Source organism: Myxocyprinus asiaticus, chromosome 12, assembly GCF_019703515.2.
Source record: "Myxocyprinus asiaticus isolate MX2 ecotype Aquarium Trade chromosome 12, UBuf_Myxa_2, whole genome shotgun sequence".
Lineage (NCBI taxonomy): Eukaryota > Metazoa > Chordata > Actinopteri > Cypriniformes > Catostomidae > Myxocyprinus > Myxocyprinus asiaticus.
In genome coordinates, this window is record NC_059355.1 from 6,941,590 (window position 1) to 6,958,674 (window position 17,085).

Sequence of the window (17,085 nt, forward strand, 5' to 3'; positions counted from 1 at the left end):
TTGCAGGTGGTATAGCTGCCCATTCGTCTTGGCAAAATGCTGCCAGGTCATGCAAAGTCTTTGGTTGTCTTGCATGAACCGCATGTTTGAGATCTCCCCAGAGTGGCTCGATGATATTAAGGTCAGGAGACTGTGATGGCCACTCCAGAACCTTCACCTTTTTCTGTTGTAACCACTGGAGGATCAACTTGGCCTTATGGTTAGGGTCATTGTCGTGCTGGAAAGTCCAAGAGCGTCCCATGCGCAGCTTTCATGCAGAAGAATGCAAATTGTCTGCCAGTATTTTCTGATAAGATGCTGCATTCATCTTGTCATCATTTTTCACAAGATTCCCCATGCCTTTAGAGCTCACACACCCACAAAACATCAGTGAGCCACTACCATGCTTCACAGTGGGGATGGTATTCTTTTCACTATAGGCCTTGTTGACCCCTCTCCAAACATAGCGCTTATGGTTGTGACCATAAAGCTCTATTTTGGTCTCGTCACTCCAAATTACAGTGTGCCAGAAGCTGTGAGGTGTGTCAAGTTGTTGTCGGGCATATTATAACCGGGCTTTTTTGTGGCATTGGCGCAGTAAAGGCTTCTTTCTGGCAACTCGACCATGCAGCTCATTTTTGTTCAAATATCGTCATATTGTGCTCCTTGAAACAACCACACCATCTTTTTCCAGAGCAGCCTGTATTTCTCCTGAGGTTACCTGTGGGTTTTTCTTTGTATCCCGAACAATTCTTCTGGCTGTTGTGGCTGAAATCTTTCTTGGTCTACCTGACCTTGGCTTGGTATATAGAGATCCCCGAATTTTCCACTTCTTAATAAGTGATTGAACAGCACTGACTGGCATTTTCAAGGCTTTGGATATCTTTTTATGTCTTTTTCCATCTTTATAAAGTTCCATTACCTTGTTACGCAGGTCTTTTGACAGTTCTTTTCTGCTCCCCATGACTCAGTATCTAGCCTGCTCAGTGCATCCACGTGAGAGCTAACAAACTCATTGACTATTTATACACAGGAACTAATTGCAATTTAAAAAACCACAGGTGTGGGAAATGTGTGTGTCACCTTGTGTGTCTGTAACAAGGCCAAACATTCAAGAGTATGTAAACTTTTGATCAGGGCCATTTAGGTGATTTCTGTTATCATTATGATTTAAAAAGGAGCCAAACAACTATGTGATGATAAATGGCTTCATATGATCACTATCCTTATATAAAAGACATATTTTCATATTTTCAAAATCAATGCCAAAATTTCACAACTTCTGCCAGGGTATGCTAACTTTTGAGCACAACTGTATACACAATACAGATAAACACTCAGACACTTCTTCCCTTTTTCACACTCTCTATTTTTTTGACCTACATCTTAGGCAGCTCAGTTACGTAACCAGAGTTATGTTGCGCTCTGGAATCCCAGCGCTCCTGCAGATGTTTGGAGACAAAACACCTTCTCTTCCCACTCATTCCTCTCTCTCCCCATTTTTCCTCTTTGTTTTCCCTCTTCTCATTTTACTCTTCCTTCTTCCTGCCTCCCTTTTTCTGTCCTGGGTTTCCTTTCTTTCCTGCCTCTCTTTTATTTCATATATCTGTTTATTTTATTTTCCTTTATTATGCTTGTATAAAGCACTTGTGTTTGAAATGTGCTATATAAATTTACCTCACCTTTCCTCAATTTTTCAAAGCGTCCTGTAAGCAAATCATCTGCAATGGAGCATTTGAAGTTATTTTTTTCCATGTTAAAATACTTACTCCTATCCCAGTTTATTGTGCAGAGACAGCTATGAATAAGCTGTTCAGAGGTTAATTTCTCTGAAAAGTTTAATCACTTTGGCACTTTCAAAACACCGTGGCTTGTTTAAGCATCCCGAACAGCCTGTTAAAGCAACGTTGGCGCAACCAATGGTATGATTTGGGGGCGGGGCTATCTCTTTATCCAGCCAATGGCAATGAGAGTGTTTGGGAAACCTGTTTAAAAACAGCATCTGTTACACTAATTACTTGTTACTAAGATGAATTACTATAGTTATTAATTATAACAAAGTGTATTTACATACTGATGTTCAAAACAGTTACGCAGTTTGTAGATGCAGTTAATTAATATTACTTAGTACTTATGTAAAAACACATTAACACAGACTCTGTAAAATAAAGTGATTTTATTATTTGCTTTAAGGCAAATCTTATATGCACATTTTCTGTACACTAAAAAAGTGTTAACCTAAAAATGTGCTTCATGTGGAAACATCTAAATTAATGAACAGGTTTTTTCAACTCAAAAGTATTATTTAACATCGCTGAATCAACCTGAATACATTAGGTTACACCAACAACATTTATTTTAAGGATTAAATCAAATAGAAATCAGACTGATCCACAAATGGACCCTTAAAGGGATAGTTCACCCAAAAATGAAAATTCTCTCATCATTTACTCACCCCCATTTATTTGAAGAATAAATCAGCTCTGTAGGTCCATACAATGCAAGTGAATGGTGTCCAGAACTCTGAATCTCCAAACATCACATAAAATCAGCATAAAAGTAATACATAAGACTCCAGTGGTTAAATCCATGTCTCCTAAAGCAGTATGATAGGTGTGGATAAAAAACAGGTCAATATTTAAGTCCCTTTTCACTATAAATCGCCACTTTCACTTCCACATTCTTCATTCATATCACCACCTACTGGTCGGTGCTTGTCAAAGGTGGAGATTTATTGTAAAAAAGGACTTAAATATTGTTTCTCACCCACACCTACCATTTCAGAAGATATGGATTTAACCACTGGAGTTGTATGGATTACCTTTATGCTGACTTTATGTGATTTTTGGGGATTGAAAGTTCTGGCCACCATTCACTTGCATTATATGGACCTACAGAGGTGAGACATTCTTCTAATCTTCAATTGTTGGTGAACTATCATTTTTGGATGAACCATCCCTTTAAGTTAGCAATAGCAGACTACCACGTTTTACAGTGACATTCATTAGATTTCAGTAAGGTGTATGAATGTAAAAATCTGATGTTTTTCAGTTATATCAGATACTCTGTAGCAGTTCTATTTGTGTGTTATGTTTTGTATTGACTTGTTCCATGTTCAAGCACTCAGATCTGTGTAGAATTCCATTATAAATAAATGAGATCACAATGCAGCTTTCTGCTTACTCTTTCCTTAAGCTCTCTGCAGGCTGAATGACGTGTCTGCAACTCCACCATCTTTCTCTCTCCCTCTCTCTCTAAATTCCCCTTTTCTCATCCCTCTCCTCCCCTTCACACTGACCTACTTTTCCACTGACCTGCTTTCATAAGGTTCTGCATACTCTGAACAAATAATAAAAAATAAAATAAAAACACATTTGGAAATGAGGGAAGAAAAGAGCAAAAAAAGGCCAGTGAAGAGAACAAAGGACTGCAACTCTGCCTAAAAGTCACCTTGCTTTTTTTCTTGCGTTTCGCTCTTGCTACCGTAGCAACTGGTAGCACAGAATTGTTCAGTAATTGTATTTAATGTGACATCATCAACAACACAGGCTCATCTTTAAAAACAAAAATTAAAGTTTCAAATTACATTTAAGTCATTTTCATGACAATATTTACAGGAGATGATCTCTATTTTGAAACATGGATCTTCTACTGAGTGTTGTATTGTAAAGGAGTGAATTGAGGTAGGCTAGAATAGGTAACATGCTTTTAAATGAAGGTTAAATGGCAAGTTTTGTAAGTATGCATATTACTTAATGCCACTGAGAGGATAGGTGATATAATAAACTGGCACTCTACCAAGAGTAATAACTGAATAAATAAAAGACAGCTAAAGATTGGATTATGACCTTAGCTTCAAGCAATTCTTTTTTTATGTCAGTTAATATCAGAACAGTTACATAACTTGTTTTCTGCACTCTATTTTTCTTCTTCTTAGAATTAGAGCCTACTGTGAGTACTTTTTCACGAACAGAGAACAGTGTGACCAGTTACAAGAACCACATCGTGTTCTTTTCCAATTATCTCGTGTACTTTCAAATTTTTATAACTAGCATTTTACTTCTTTTTATGATATCTAGTAATTTAATCCATTAATGCATTTGGAGGAGAGAGAAAAAGAGAAAGCATGTGAGTGTGTACTTGTGTTCAGTTGCTGCTCACTAGTGTGTGTGTCTTTGGGCTGTGACATAAGTGCAGTGTCTTGGCCGGTGTTACATCATACTGGATGACTTGTGCCCTGCAGAAGTACAAAGTGTCCCTATGCATTTGCACACCTCTCATTTCAATTAATGTGTCATGCCAGGAGGGGAAAGGATAAATAAGTGGAAGGAAAGATCTGTCTTTCTGTTGGTCAGGTTTTGAATCTTGTCTAAGCTAATAAAAGTGCATAATAAGAGTTCAGGCTAGGATTGTACATGGTAAAAGTTTAAAGTCAACACGAAACCCCGTTTGAAACAGGATATTCAAAATGTAGGTTAGGATTTGATTTTATCCATTGGGAATTAATTGGATTGTGAAAAGCGGGCATTACATACCAGAATAGAGCCTGGTGGTTGGTTGGTTAATAAAATAATAGGCATCAGTAGCCTTCATGACATCAGCAGAAAAGGAAAGTCATTTCAGAGATGGAGCATTTTGATAGAAGACTGATAAAAAGACTAATGCTTTCTTTTATTTTTAATAATATGCTAAATTAAAATTTCATGTTGACTACAATTTTGCAGTTTGTTTGGGGGCATTTAAGTGGTCATGACATATTTTCATTGATCTTTTGACATACAGAGCTCATTGTACTATAAAAACATACTATAAGTTTCAGAACTCAAAACGTCCTCCCCAATCCGAAAAAAATAATTTATTGAAACGAAGCTGCAAAAACATTTCCTGCACGTGAAAGGGGACTTGCACAGGACACAATCTTGTGCCCATATGGACTATTTTTAATAATTGTTCTATATAAACATGCACAAGATTGGACTGCTTTTAAAAAACACTTGTCAAGTTATAACTCTTTAAAGGAGACCCCCATTGTGTTTCATTCTGCTGTGCTGTGTCTTGCTGTTTTGAGTATAACCGTGTCTTGGACACATTCTTGCTCCCATCTGCACTATTTTAAATTGTTGGTCTATATAAACATGCAATAGATGTATGTCCTTGACCGTTTTGATGCGTTTCCTGCAATATGCGCTGCATTTTAATAGCAGAACAACTTCTAAAACTGTCTCGCATCTCCATTTTGCTAAGAACCGTGTTCTCTCCTGTGTAAACACACATGGGAGATGATAGATGTCGTGGCTGTCTCTGTTTTGGCCTCTGTTAAAGCATCCCAACATTAGGAAAGCGCAACTGCAGTTTAAAAGTTCTTGATCACATCAGGATTGTGTGTACGGCCCATTTCACACTGGATTGTATTATGTGTGTGTGACACATTTCACAGCGGATTATATATGTTCGGCTAATTTCAGCATGTATTATATGTGTTTTTGGCTCATATCAGCATGGATTAAATCATTCAAGCTTTGCAAAGGAACTGTTAGGGGGAAGTGAAAAACACTATTGGACCCGACCACAAAACCGTAAGTAACCAGTTTTATCTTTCATGACGGTTTGATATTTATAGTTTATGGTGCTCCTGGGCTTGAGTAAACAGTTTGATACATTCAGATGCAAAAAAAAAAAAAAGTATGTTATGACCCCTTTATTTGTGGGCACAGCTACGTATAAACGAAAGGGTTACATAAAAATACTCCTGTACACATGACAACATCAGACTGCTTAAATGTAACATACAACATGTTTTATTTTTCTTGTCGCTCTTTTAGTGTCATTCTGAGCACCTTGACAGGTACGTCCTTCCTCTTTTTACAAACATTTTTTTTTTTTTCTGAAAACTTCGGTAAATACCACACAATACACCCGGTTACAGAGGCGAAATAGAATAACAGGACATGAAAATACATACATATTGTATCACATTGAGGTGAATGGACAACAGACACAAGAAAATATTAACCCCGCAAAAAAGAATAATAGCATTGGAATACAATATAAAACACAATATTAATAATTATTATTATAGAATGCCAAAATAAACTTGATACAAACTTAAAATACTCAAAAGAGAATTTGTCTGTACATTTTTTACATAATGGCCAGTGCCAGGCACCTGTTTGGGAACAATAAACACAGATTGTATAAAATCTGAAGAAAAAAATTCAGTGCAGAAGCAGCTTTCAGCTGTGGTAAATTCTACAAAGACAACTAGTGGGATTGATGCTAAATTTGTGTCTATGACTTACTACTGAGTGTGTAACAGTTGTGTGCTGCAGCATTTTACTCTGTGGTAACTTTTAAGCAACAGTTGATGGGTATGACATTGTAATGGGCTACACACACCAAAGATTAATTCTCCTTTAAGAAGAAAAACACTTCAGTTCTGCGTAACCTCAACAATTTCTTCTCATGAGGTAGCATGTGAGGCATCTCTGAAACCTGACCACAGAGGACACGACCATCTAAAGATGGCAATGGTATATCTTACACTTTGTACACTCGGCAAGTTAGCGCAGTCTCAGAAGAGGCTGCCTTGACATTTCTGAAAGGGCTTTGACTCTAATTTGGCTGAATGTCAGGTAGATTGCAATGTTTGTTTGTTTCGTTTTTTTTAAAAGAATTGGTCACAGTGGCCTTTTGAAAAGGGTCAATCCATCGAGCTCCTTTACAGTGATACTATACAGTAAGGTGATGGACAAGAGGTGAAGGGTCATTGTCACTAGTTTGCGTTGACCTATAAATGACTGAAACACTATGAAAATAACATTCAGGTATCTTTCAATCAGTGTGATACAGTGAGATAAGAATGATGACTTAAAAATATAAATGGAAGCATCAAACATCATGAACATGAAGGACTTTACAGGAATCCAATGTAGACTGTTCATATTCTTTCTCCCACTTTTCTACTCTTAAAGATTGACATGTTTTTCCTCATAAAATATATTGAAATATGATATGTTTAGTCATGTCACAGTATTACATAATCCAAGTGCTTGAATAATGCTAAAGTCCAAAGGCAGAGGATAAGAGTGAGGCATAAATCTGAGGTTTTCCTTCTGAAATCAGTGGGGAAAAATGTCCTTGTGTCTTGAACTCCATGAACTTGTGGAGAGAACTACATACTGGGTTCAGAAACTACCCGTTCATAAAGCTAAGCTACGAAACATGGCAGAGATATGTAAATATTTAAAGGTGGAGACAAGGAGTCAAAGGTTGCTGTACAGATTCATTTTGTAGGTTTGTTTTCAAAAGAAGTAAAAGATCATTAGAAAGAGCTCAATTTCCTCTTTGTAACTCTGAGTTACTATTAAGTGCTTTTGAAAGAGTGAAAGAACAGAGCTGCATTAAAAGGTCACACAATTGTTCTCGATAAGAAAACAGATCAAGAGCAAAACACTTTCTGGCTGGTGTTAAGCATAAGTAATAGACTTTCATGCAATTAATTGTACCTTTTCTTTTTTCCCTCTATGGGATGGTAAAAATGACATTTATCATGTCCTATCTTTACTGTATTTAAAGGATCTTACATGCCAGTCTCAGTCACGTTTCTTGTTTCTGCCTTGCCCACCTGAGCCCCTCTTCCCATTTTCCTTCCTTAGCTCGTCTTCCTCTCTGGAGGGAGATTGTTGTGTGTAAAGTTCATCTGCTGTTTCACTCTCCTCTTCCCTGCTTCCAGAGCCGCTGCCTTGCTGCTGGCTAACGTGCGCTAGTGCCAGGTATGGGTGCTGAGGCAGAGCGGAATCAGGTGACGTAGCAGCTGTTGATGCTGAATTGGGGACATCTTGGGAGCCACCGTTGGATAGTGCTCTATATTTGAGCCTTAGCTTGTGTGGCAGCGCTGTGCCTTTCATTTCGCCTTGGTTATCTCCATACTGGCAACCATCATTGGTGACCATGGTGGGTGAAGGTGCTGATTGGTGGATGACGTGATAGCCACCAATATCAGAGGAAGAGGATGAGGGCGATTCATCATCAGTGGAGGCTTCCTTATCTGAGCTGCGAGGGTCTCCGTCACTAGAGGAGGTATCCTTGCCTGAAGAGCAGTGCTCTTGGTAGAAGCCATCTGTTCTCGGGCATCCTTCATATGTGAGCACTGGGGGTTCCTCGTTGAGTGTGCCGAGGTAGGCATTTGAGCGCTGGTATTGCTGGGCTTTTCCAGATTCATTGACCAGATCTGGTGCAAAAGAATTTGGGGTGCTGTCTTGCACACTCAGGTCTTGTTGCTGAATGACAAACTGTTGGCTTTCGCTGGTATCTGCTTTGCCATATGTGAACTCATAATTTGGTGAATCCAAAGATCTCCTGGCCAGCTGTTGTGCCACCTCTGAAAGAGTCTCTAAACCATCATGTCTTATAGACAGACTGCACTCTGTTTGAGTAAAGTGAGTGATTTGCCCATTTTGTTGCGGTTGGGATACCACCTGCTGCTCCATGTCCTCAACCCTTTGGCTCTCAACAGGGTAGGAACTGCTTCCAGAACGGAAGAGGATGACACTTCTTTGGGGTGTGGCAGATGGAGGGGCTGGGGAGTTGGTCCCTTCTTGCTGCTCCATTTCTTGAAGTTGTTGAGTCTCCAATCGTGCAAGACTTTGATGGTCATTGAACATGCCGTTAAGAACGCTTGCCTCAAGCCTGTTGATATCCATTCCAGAGCTCTCATGCTTGATGTCATAGTTTATAGGTTCAGGACTGTCCCGTGAAGATCCATCAGACATGTCGGACAGTGATCCAAGGGGGGAGTATTTAGGTAATGTTGAGTAGCGTTCACTCCTGGTAGGCTGCTCAGCCTCTGAGGAATCAGAGCTCATCATGACCTGAGAAGCACTGGAATATCCACTGCTTGAGTAGTATGGATTTCCAGAGGTTGCTCCGGTACCAATAGCACCATTCGTTGCCGCCTCAGTGCCATTATTGATCTGCTGGGTTTTCTCCATGTAAGAGGCAGAGCTAATGAGTCCGAATCTCAATTTCAATTGCAGGAGTTCCGTCTTCAGTCGCACATTCTCCTCATTCAGTGCTATTACCCTGTTCTCCAGCACCATATCATTGATCCGGCGCTTCTCTCTTGACCTCTTGGCAGCCTCATTGTTCTTGCGTCGTTTTTCCCAGTAGGACGCATCTTTCTTCTCATCCGAGATGAACTCGCGCTTCCGCCGACAGGCTGCGTTGGGTTTTGGTTTTATTAGTCGGCCTTGACGTGGAGAGCTGGCGATTTGAGGTGATGGTAAACTCTCGCTGTAGTTTGAGAAGGTTTCTAAAGATTCCAAGCTGGCACTATTGTTTTGGGTAGAAAGATTTAGGCTTTCCATTATGGTGCTATTGAGGCCAGTTTGTATAACTGGCACTCAGTTGACATTGAAATTGAAAATAATACAATTGAGTATTCAAAAACACACTTAATTGTCAGTTTTCACAACGATGTATGGGGTTCTGTGTTCCTCCAAGGAGGAAGAGATCTGATGGATATTCTTTTCCTCCTACTCTAACCGGTCTTCAAAATGTTCAAGTGTCCAGACTGGCCAAAAAGATAAGAAAAAGATGGAACTCAACAAAAACATCTGTCATTGGATAGGTGTGTTTTTAAGTTTTTCTTCCCAGAGAAGGGAATGTCCCCCTTTTTGTTTAGCTTTCTTTCAATTCTGTCTGGTTGAAGACAATACAAGTTTGTTGACTTGGACTTGGCAAAGCTCCTCCAAAAACTTTTGAAGCCAAGTTAGGTCTTGTTATTGATGGCTGACGGTGACAGTATAAGCTGGGGTTACTGTTGGAGAATGACCTAGTTTTTTCAGGCACCCTGCTAAAGATGTTGATCATTCATCAAACCTGTCTCAGCTCACTGTTTTGTTCCAGTCTTTGTTGAGCAGATCTGTAGAGACAATTAAACATGATTTGTTTACTAAAAATGTGTCTACAGCAAATTCATAAAAAAAAAAAAAAAAAAAAAGGTCATACAGTCAAGGTAAAAAGTCCAGCAATAAATAAATGATAAAGTAGGTCAAAGTTATTATGATTAATATATTCTTACCCAAGTATTGGCAAGTAGTTCTCCAACTACAATTTTTCACACATATTCATAGACAAAGGTCAAATGATGCTATAGCCCAAAATTTAATTCTTATTGCAAGTATTTCAGAAACAGCTCAGTGCTCTATTTCCAATCTTGACAGCAATTTAAATTCTACTTCTCTCCCTGTCCTAGAAGATCTAGAGAAATGTAGGTCAGTGGAGTAACGAAGCACGGTGATTAAGAGATCATGGCGTGCTGCAGTAGGACACGTATTGTGAAAGATACTGCACTGTCACATAATCAGCGGCACTCCTGACTGCCAGGACTGCAGGAGAGAGATTAGAAACCTGCAGGGATGGGGAAAAAAATGGAGGGAGACACCACAGAAGTGAACCAAAGCTGTGGAATAACCCTCTTTTTTGGGACTTTAATTTGTGATCAAACATAATTGATTTACAATAGTAACTAAGAACATCTGGTTTACTAAAAATCAGGAGTACACTACCGGTCAAAAGTTTTGAAACACTTACTTATTCTTCACATTTTAGAATAATAGTAAAGTCATCAAAACTATGGAATAACATAAATGGAACTATGGGAATTATGTTGTGACTATAAAAATCTGTGTTATTTTAGCATCTTCAAAGTAGTCACCCTGTGCCTAGAATTTGCAGACATGTACTCTTGACATTTTCTCAACCAACTTCTTGAGGGATCACCCTGGGATGCATTATAAACAGTATTGAAGGAGTTCCCATCTATGTTGGGCACTAATTGGCTGCTTTTCTTTATTATTTGGTCCAAGTCATCAATTTCAAAAACCTTTTTTTTTTTTATAACATTTTAGTTTTGTAATGAAATAAATTTAATATGTTGGCACAATTATATTTTTGTCTACAAAACAAATTTCAAACATTTAAGCATACACCTTCAGATCACAAGATTTTTAAGATCATGAGAAACATTTCAGTCAAGTGTTTCAAAACTTTTGACCGGTAGTGTATATAATGTGATTCACTGTCCACTAACATTCAGCATTACTAATGCACTTATTAGCAAATGCCTTTGGGTAATTCTTTAGACAGTAGAGGGCCAAACATTTTAGATGACTTCCTATTGAGCTATTTTATTTATTTACCGTTTTGCCAAAATTTGGGGTAGATTTTTTTTTTATAGTAGAGAACAATGTGATTTACATTTCTGTTTTTTAATCATTATTTATCATGTAAAACAATTAAGTATTTTTCCTTGTTTTTGTGAACTCATCCTATTTTGCATCTTAGCGTGAGAATCTGAGTTCATATTACATAACCACACCGACAGCTATTGCACCATCTCCAAAACACAACCTCAACATTCTCTACATAGTTTAACACTTAAAAAGAGGAACAAGAAAGAAGAATATGAACCGCCAATTGTTCTCAATACCAAACATAGAACTTTAAATATGCATGTTTAGTTTAAGCTTGATTGAATGTACCTTTATCCTAAACCGCACAGATGCATATCACTTTGTATTCATACAGTGTATGTAACTTGTTTCATTGTGGTCCAGCTCAAAGTTTTGTTGGGATTTTTTAGCACAATGAAAACATGGAAGCACAAAAGCATTTGGCTCATACATGACCATTTTTCTTTAGGATCGCAAATGAGAGCATGGGGAGTGTCCCACTGACCTAGAAACCGACTGCTCCGTAAACACTGTGCGCGCACTGGGTCCGCGACTACATTGTAAAATAGGTCAGTGGGGCGGCAACTGAGATTGTGAGCATACATGCGTGTGTGTGTGAGAGAGAGAGAGCGCGCGCCTGAGCCATCGGGGAGGAATTATAGTGCCTACCAAAAATAGTGTGCTCGGGTGAGGGAGGAGCTAAGGATTCCAATTGGGTACTAGAGAGGAATTTACCAGCACTGCGGAGGTACGAAAAAAAGAGAGAATACGTCAGCAGCAGAATATTAGATTAAAGCGGGCTATGAATCATGCCAGTGATGGGCTGATACGCACCCAAAGCATAAGCAATTTCCTGAATGCAATGAGGAAGGGAGAAAGGTTACAAAATTACGGATTTTGCTTTTACGTCACATGGCTTGCAAATGTGCAATACGGTCCCGCTTTTGTAATGGCACTGATGTGTCAATGCAACAGAGCATGCAGTATTGCGCAGTTCACACCGGAGTTTGTGGCTCAATGTCAGATGGTTATCATAGTTGAGGTATCACTTTGGGACATGCTGAGCGAAGTTCAGACACTTAAGTTACTATCCATATGGTGTCTGCAAACCCTATATTTACTGGCAAATAAGTAACTGGTACAGGTCTATCATCATGATCAAATAAGGAAGACAAGAGTCTTTTTCTCCCTCTTTTCTCCTTTTACCACATGCAAATTGAAATGGTTGGTTTCTTCAGCTTGTTTACTTTTCCTCTTCCAAAAACCAGAGACCACAGTTCAGGAAAAAGAGGTTGAGGTGAAAGAAAACACAGTTATGCACCTTCCCACATGGATAGTGTTTACAACTGGAATGTGTTTGCCCAGTCATATGCAGGCAGAACTGTTACGCCTCCAGAATCTAAAGGCCAAGTAGGCCAGTATGACTGCGAGATATATTGTGTGTTGGCTAGATTCTTAATTACAGGAGTTAATGCTGAAAGCACAATAGCTGTCTGAGAAAATCAGTTACATACCACATACTGTACGTGGTCCTCAGTAGGTATCGGTTTTACTGTTTAATCAATCAGTGCCGAAAAGTTGCTTTCTGGAACTATCGGTTATCTGAAAAAATCTTAAACTTAAAAAAGTTTTTTTAACTTCCTCTTTTTTATTTCTCATCAATAAACATCATCTGGTGAAATACATATTTAATTCTTTATCTGCTGAATATATTGGCTTCAAAAAAAAAAAAAAAAATTGGTAAATACTTGCATATAGAGCATTGTAACACAGCCAAGTCTCTGTAAATTCACAATAAGAGTCCCCGGTGTATTTTACACTTGTTTATTGTTCAAACTCCCATGTTATACACCAAAACTAAATGATTCTGATTACTATTGGGATTTTGGTTGTACAATAAACTGTTTTGGGATTTTATTCATTTTAGACACTTGTAGCCTCAATGTCTTTGCCCATCATAGTGAGGAAAAAAATAAGATTTTTTAAAAATAATTTTATAAATCGATTAAAAAAATTACGTTTAAACTTAATATAGCCGATTAATCGGTTATCTGCCTTTTCCACCACTTTAGTTATCCATGTTGGCAAAATTCCCCATTGGTTGACCTCTAGTTCATCACAGGTCAAGTTTATTATACTTGTCAGATTAGGCTAGATTATGTGAAGAGCTAGGTTATATTTCTTTCCCCCTTTGCCAACTAAATGAGTACAAGTGTGTTGAGAGATTCGAGACATTCAGTCTTGTTTGGATTTTAGACAGATTGTTCAAAGTTACAATAAATTTAAGAGCAATGTGAGGCACTTTCAGATTCCTGGCATTGCTGAGTTGGGAGTGGTGGAACGGTTAAGGGCACAGTCTACTTAATTTGGTCAGTTTTTATGAACCAAGCATGCAATAAGGATTGCGCCAATCCATTACAAACATGTATATGAACATTCATATGTTTTACCATAAGAAACTAATAAGAAAGCTATTAAATGGTAGCTTGCTTGCCCCTTAACCGAACTTTACATTGCACAACAAACCAAAAGAAGTGTCGAAACGCAGTCACAGAGGAAATTAACATTACGAGAATCCAACGTGGTTAAGTGATTATTAAATAGCAAGCGTGTTTGAGGAATTCCGTGAGTAAAAGCTATTTCAATTGAAAGAACTAAACACAAAGCCCTAAATAATCTCAGTTATTAAATAAAGGTATTTCTCCTGGCGCCACCCTGGGTGGCCACTGAACAATTGTCCAACCCGACAAACCCCACGTGTGGAGTGACGTTGCAAGGCATTATCCTGTTTGGGAGCCGCCACGCAATATTTTACAACCAAATGCGTCGGAAGAAATGCTGACTTGCAATTAAGTATTGCCGTGCATGCTTTGAATGGTACCGCCGCAATGAATAGACACGAATTGACCCCACGGCCACTCATGCGTTTGGATTTCGTAATGATCATCACCACCTCCCCCACGCCACGAGCGTCTCGATTTGACATTGGATGTGAATATGTAGGCAATGCACAATGCTAAGATGAACTGTTGCTACCTTACCGTTTCCAGTCATCTAATACCACACGGAGGCACGCAACGAGATGTAAAAAGTAAGACACGGCCACTGAAAACCCAAATAATATATCAGCTAAGCATTTGGAGTCATGCCGACCTGAGTCGGTTTCCATGTGAACAATAACATGCCCTGACCACGTTGCAGGGTAGCAAAGCCTAGCATACAAGTGCTTTGAATAAAACACAATTCATGAATCAAACATGATGCAACACACACAAATGATGAAATGTTACAAAGAGGGACCGGCCCGAATTTGAACTCACCGAAGAAAAATAGCACATTCCTTTCGTTACACAGAATAATCCGCTTTTATTTTTCAATAGACCGATCTTCAGCGCCTCTGTATGCTGTTTCTTGTCCCAGTTCTGCTATTTTTGTCTGCCTTCCTGCCCTTTACAACTCTAGTTTGTGCTGCAAATGTCCCGCGTGGGTCGTGATCCACTCACCGGCTTTGTGTCGATTAATGTGACTCGCTGAATGTGCTGCTATTCGCCGTCTCTCTCTCGCCCTCCCTCTTCGTCCTTATGTTATGTCGGAGGCTTTGCTCCAGTTTTCCTCTCTTACTCACTCACTCACATATACAATCTCCTCTCGTCGTCCTCGAATGTGTGTTAGTAGGTCAGCGGTTGCATAACAGAAAGCTTTGGGTGCCTAGCCACGTTTCCGTTCATCACGACTATACCTAAACCACCAATCTTATCGAAGTGACCGGAGGTGTCCAAAAACATAAGACATTCACCCGATATACTGGTCACAGATACGGCACCAATCAGAGTGCAGTTGCTCAAACACGCCTCTATGTGCTCAACACTTGTTTCTCTGGAAGGAGGTTACGAGACTGAAACTGTTGCGTAAATATTCAGAATTACATAAAATACACTTTTACAAATTATGAGTGTATTATAAAGTCAAACTTAAAAAAAAAAAAACACAAGAAACAAGGCGATTATATATACAGTGCATTCAGAAAGTATTCAGACCCCTTCATTTTTTCACATTTTATGTTGCAGCCTTATGCTAAAATGCTTTAAATTATTTTTGTTTATTTTTTTCACATTAATCTGCACTCCATACCCCATAATGACAAAGGAAAAACCAGATTTTTTATAACTTTGCAAATTTATTAAAAAGAAAAAACTGAAATAAATACCACATTGACAAAGTATTCCGACCCTTAACTCAGAACTTAGTTGAAGCACCTTTGGCAGCGATTACAGCCTCAAGTCTTTTTGGGTATGATGCAGCAGCTTTGCACACCTGGATTTGGGGATTTTCTGCCATTCTTCTCTGCAGATCCTGTCAAGCTCTGTCAGGTTGGGTGGGGATTGTCGGTGGACAGCCATTTTCAGGTCTCTCCAGAGATGTTCGATTGGGTTCAAGTCTGGGCTCTGGCTGGGCCACTCAAGGACATCCACAGAGTTGTCCTGTAGCCACTCTTGCGTTGTCTTGGCTGTGTGCTAAGGGTCATTGTCCTGTTGGAAGGTGAACCTTCGGCCCGGTCTGAGGTCCTGTGCACTCTGGGCCAGGTTTTCATTAAGGATATCTCTGTATTTTGCTGCGTTTAGCTTTCCTTCAACCCTGACCAGTCCCCCAGTCCCTGCCGCTGAAAAAACACCCCCACAGCATGATGCTACCACCACCATGCTTCACCGTTGGGATGGTATTGCACAGGTGATGAGCGGTGCCTGGTTTCCTCCAGACATGACGCTTGGAATTGAGGCCAAACAGTTCAATCTTTGTTTCATCAGACCAGAGAATCTTGTTTCTCACAGTCTGAGAGTCCTTTAGGTGCTTTTTTTATATCTTGCACTGAGGAGAGGCTTCTGTCTGGCCATTTTGCCATAAAGCCCATATTGGTGGAGTGTTGCAGTGATGGTTGTCCTTCTGCAAGTTTCTCCCATCTCCAAACATGATCTCTGGAGCTCAACCAGAGAGACCATTGGGTTCTTGGTCACCTCTGTTACTAAGGCCCTTCTCCCCCGATTGCTCAGTTTGGCTGGGTGGCCAACTCTAGGAAGAGTCCTGGTTGTTCCAAACTTCTTCCATTAAAGAATTATGGAGGCCATTGTGCTCTTGGGAACCTTCAATGCAGCCATAATTGTTTTGTAGCCTTCCCCTGATCTGTGCCTCGACACAATCCTGTCTCTGAGCTCTGAAATTATGGGGTATGGAGTGTAGATTGATATGAAAAAAAAAATATTTAAAGCATTTTAGCATAAGGCTGCAACATAACAAAATGTGGAAAAAACTGAAGGGGTCTGAATACTTTCTGAATGCACTGTATGTATTACAGTCAGACTATCTATCTATCTATCTACACTACCGGTCAAAAGTTTTGAAACACTTACTCATTCTTTATAAATGTTTTTCACATTTTAGAATAATAGTAAAGTCATTAAAACTATGGAATAACATAAATGGAACTATGGGAATTATGTTGTGACTAAACAAAATCCAAAATAAATCAAAACTGTGTTATATTTTAGCATCTTCAAAGTACTCACCCTTTACCTAGAATTTGCAGACATGTACTCTTGACATTTTCTCAACCAACTTCTTGAGGGATCACCCTGGGATGCTTTTTAAACAGTATTGAAGGAGTTCCTATCTATGCTGGCACTTATTGGCTGCTTTTCTTTATTATTTGGTCCAAGTCATCAATTTCAAAAATGTTTTTTTTTTTAAATACATTTTAGATTTATAATGAAATAAATTAATATGGTGGCACAATTATATTTTTGTCTACAAAACATATTTCAAACATTTAAGCATACGCCTTCAGATCAAATTATTTTTAAGATCATGAGAAACATTT

The 17,085-nt window shown here is 39.0% G+C and overlaps 2 protein-coding genes across 4 annotated transcripts in view; one reads left to right on the plus strand and one right to left on the minus strand.

Annotated features, from left to right (window-relative positions):
• LOC127449079 (choline transporter-like protein 2) overlaps positions 1-17,085 on the plus strand; it is a 175,955-nt gene that overhangs the window by 112,730 nt on the left and 46,140 nt on the right. The gene's annotated exons all lie outside the window — the stretch shown is intronic.
• Positions 5,755-15,022, minus strand: LOC127449082 (nuclear factor interleukin-3-regulated protein-like). Of its 2 annotated transcripts, none has more exons than XM_051712233.1 (2): positions 14,717-15,022; positions 5,755-9,901 (listed from the first exon to the last, which is right to left on the minus strand). In XM_051712233.1, exon 2 carries the CDS (start codon positions 9,342-9,344, stop codon positions 7,572-7,574), a length of 1,773 nt encoding a protein of 590 aa, XP_051568193.1. In that variant the 5' UTR covers positions 9,345-9,901; positions 14,717-15,022; the 3' UTR covers positions 5,755-7,571. The 2 variants fall into 2 exon arrangements, with proteins under 2 accessions (XP_051568193.1, XP_051568192.1); XM_051712232.1 differs by having other exon boundaries at positions 14,534-15,022.

Coding starts and splice junctions, on each gene's coding strand:
- LOC127449082 (XM_051712233.1), bottom strand. CDS start 9,344: ATGGAAAGCCTAAATCTTTCTACCCAAAACAATAGTGCCAGCTTGGAA.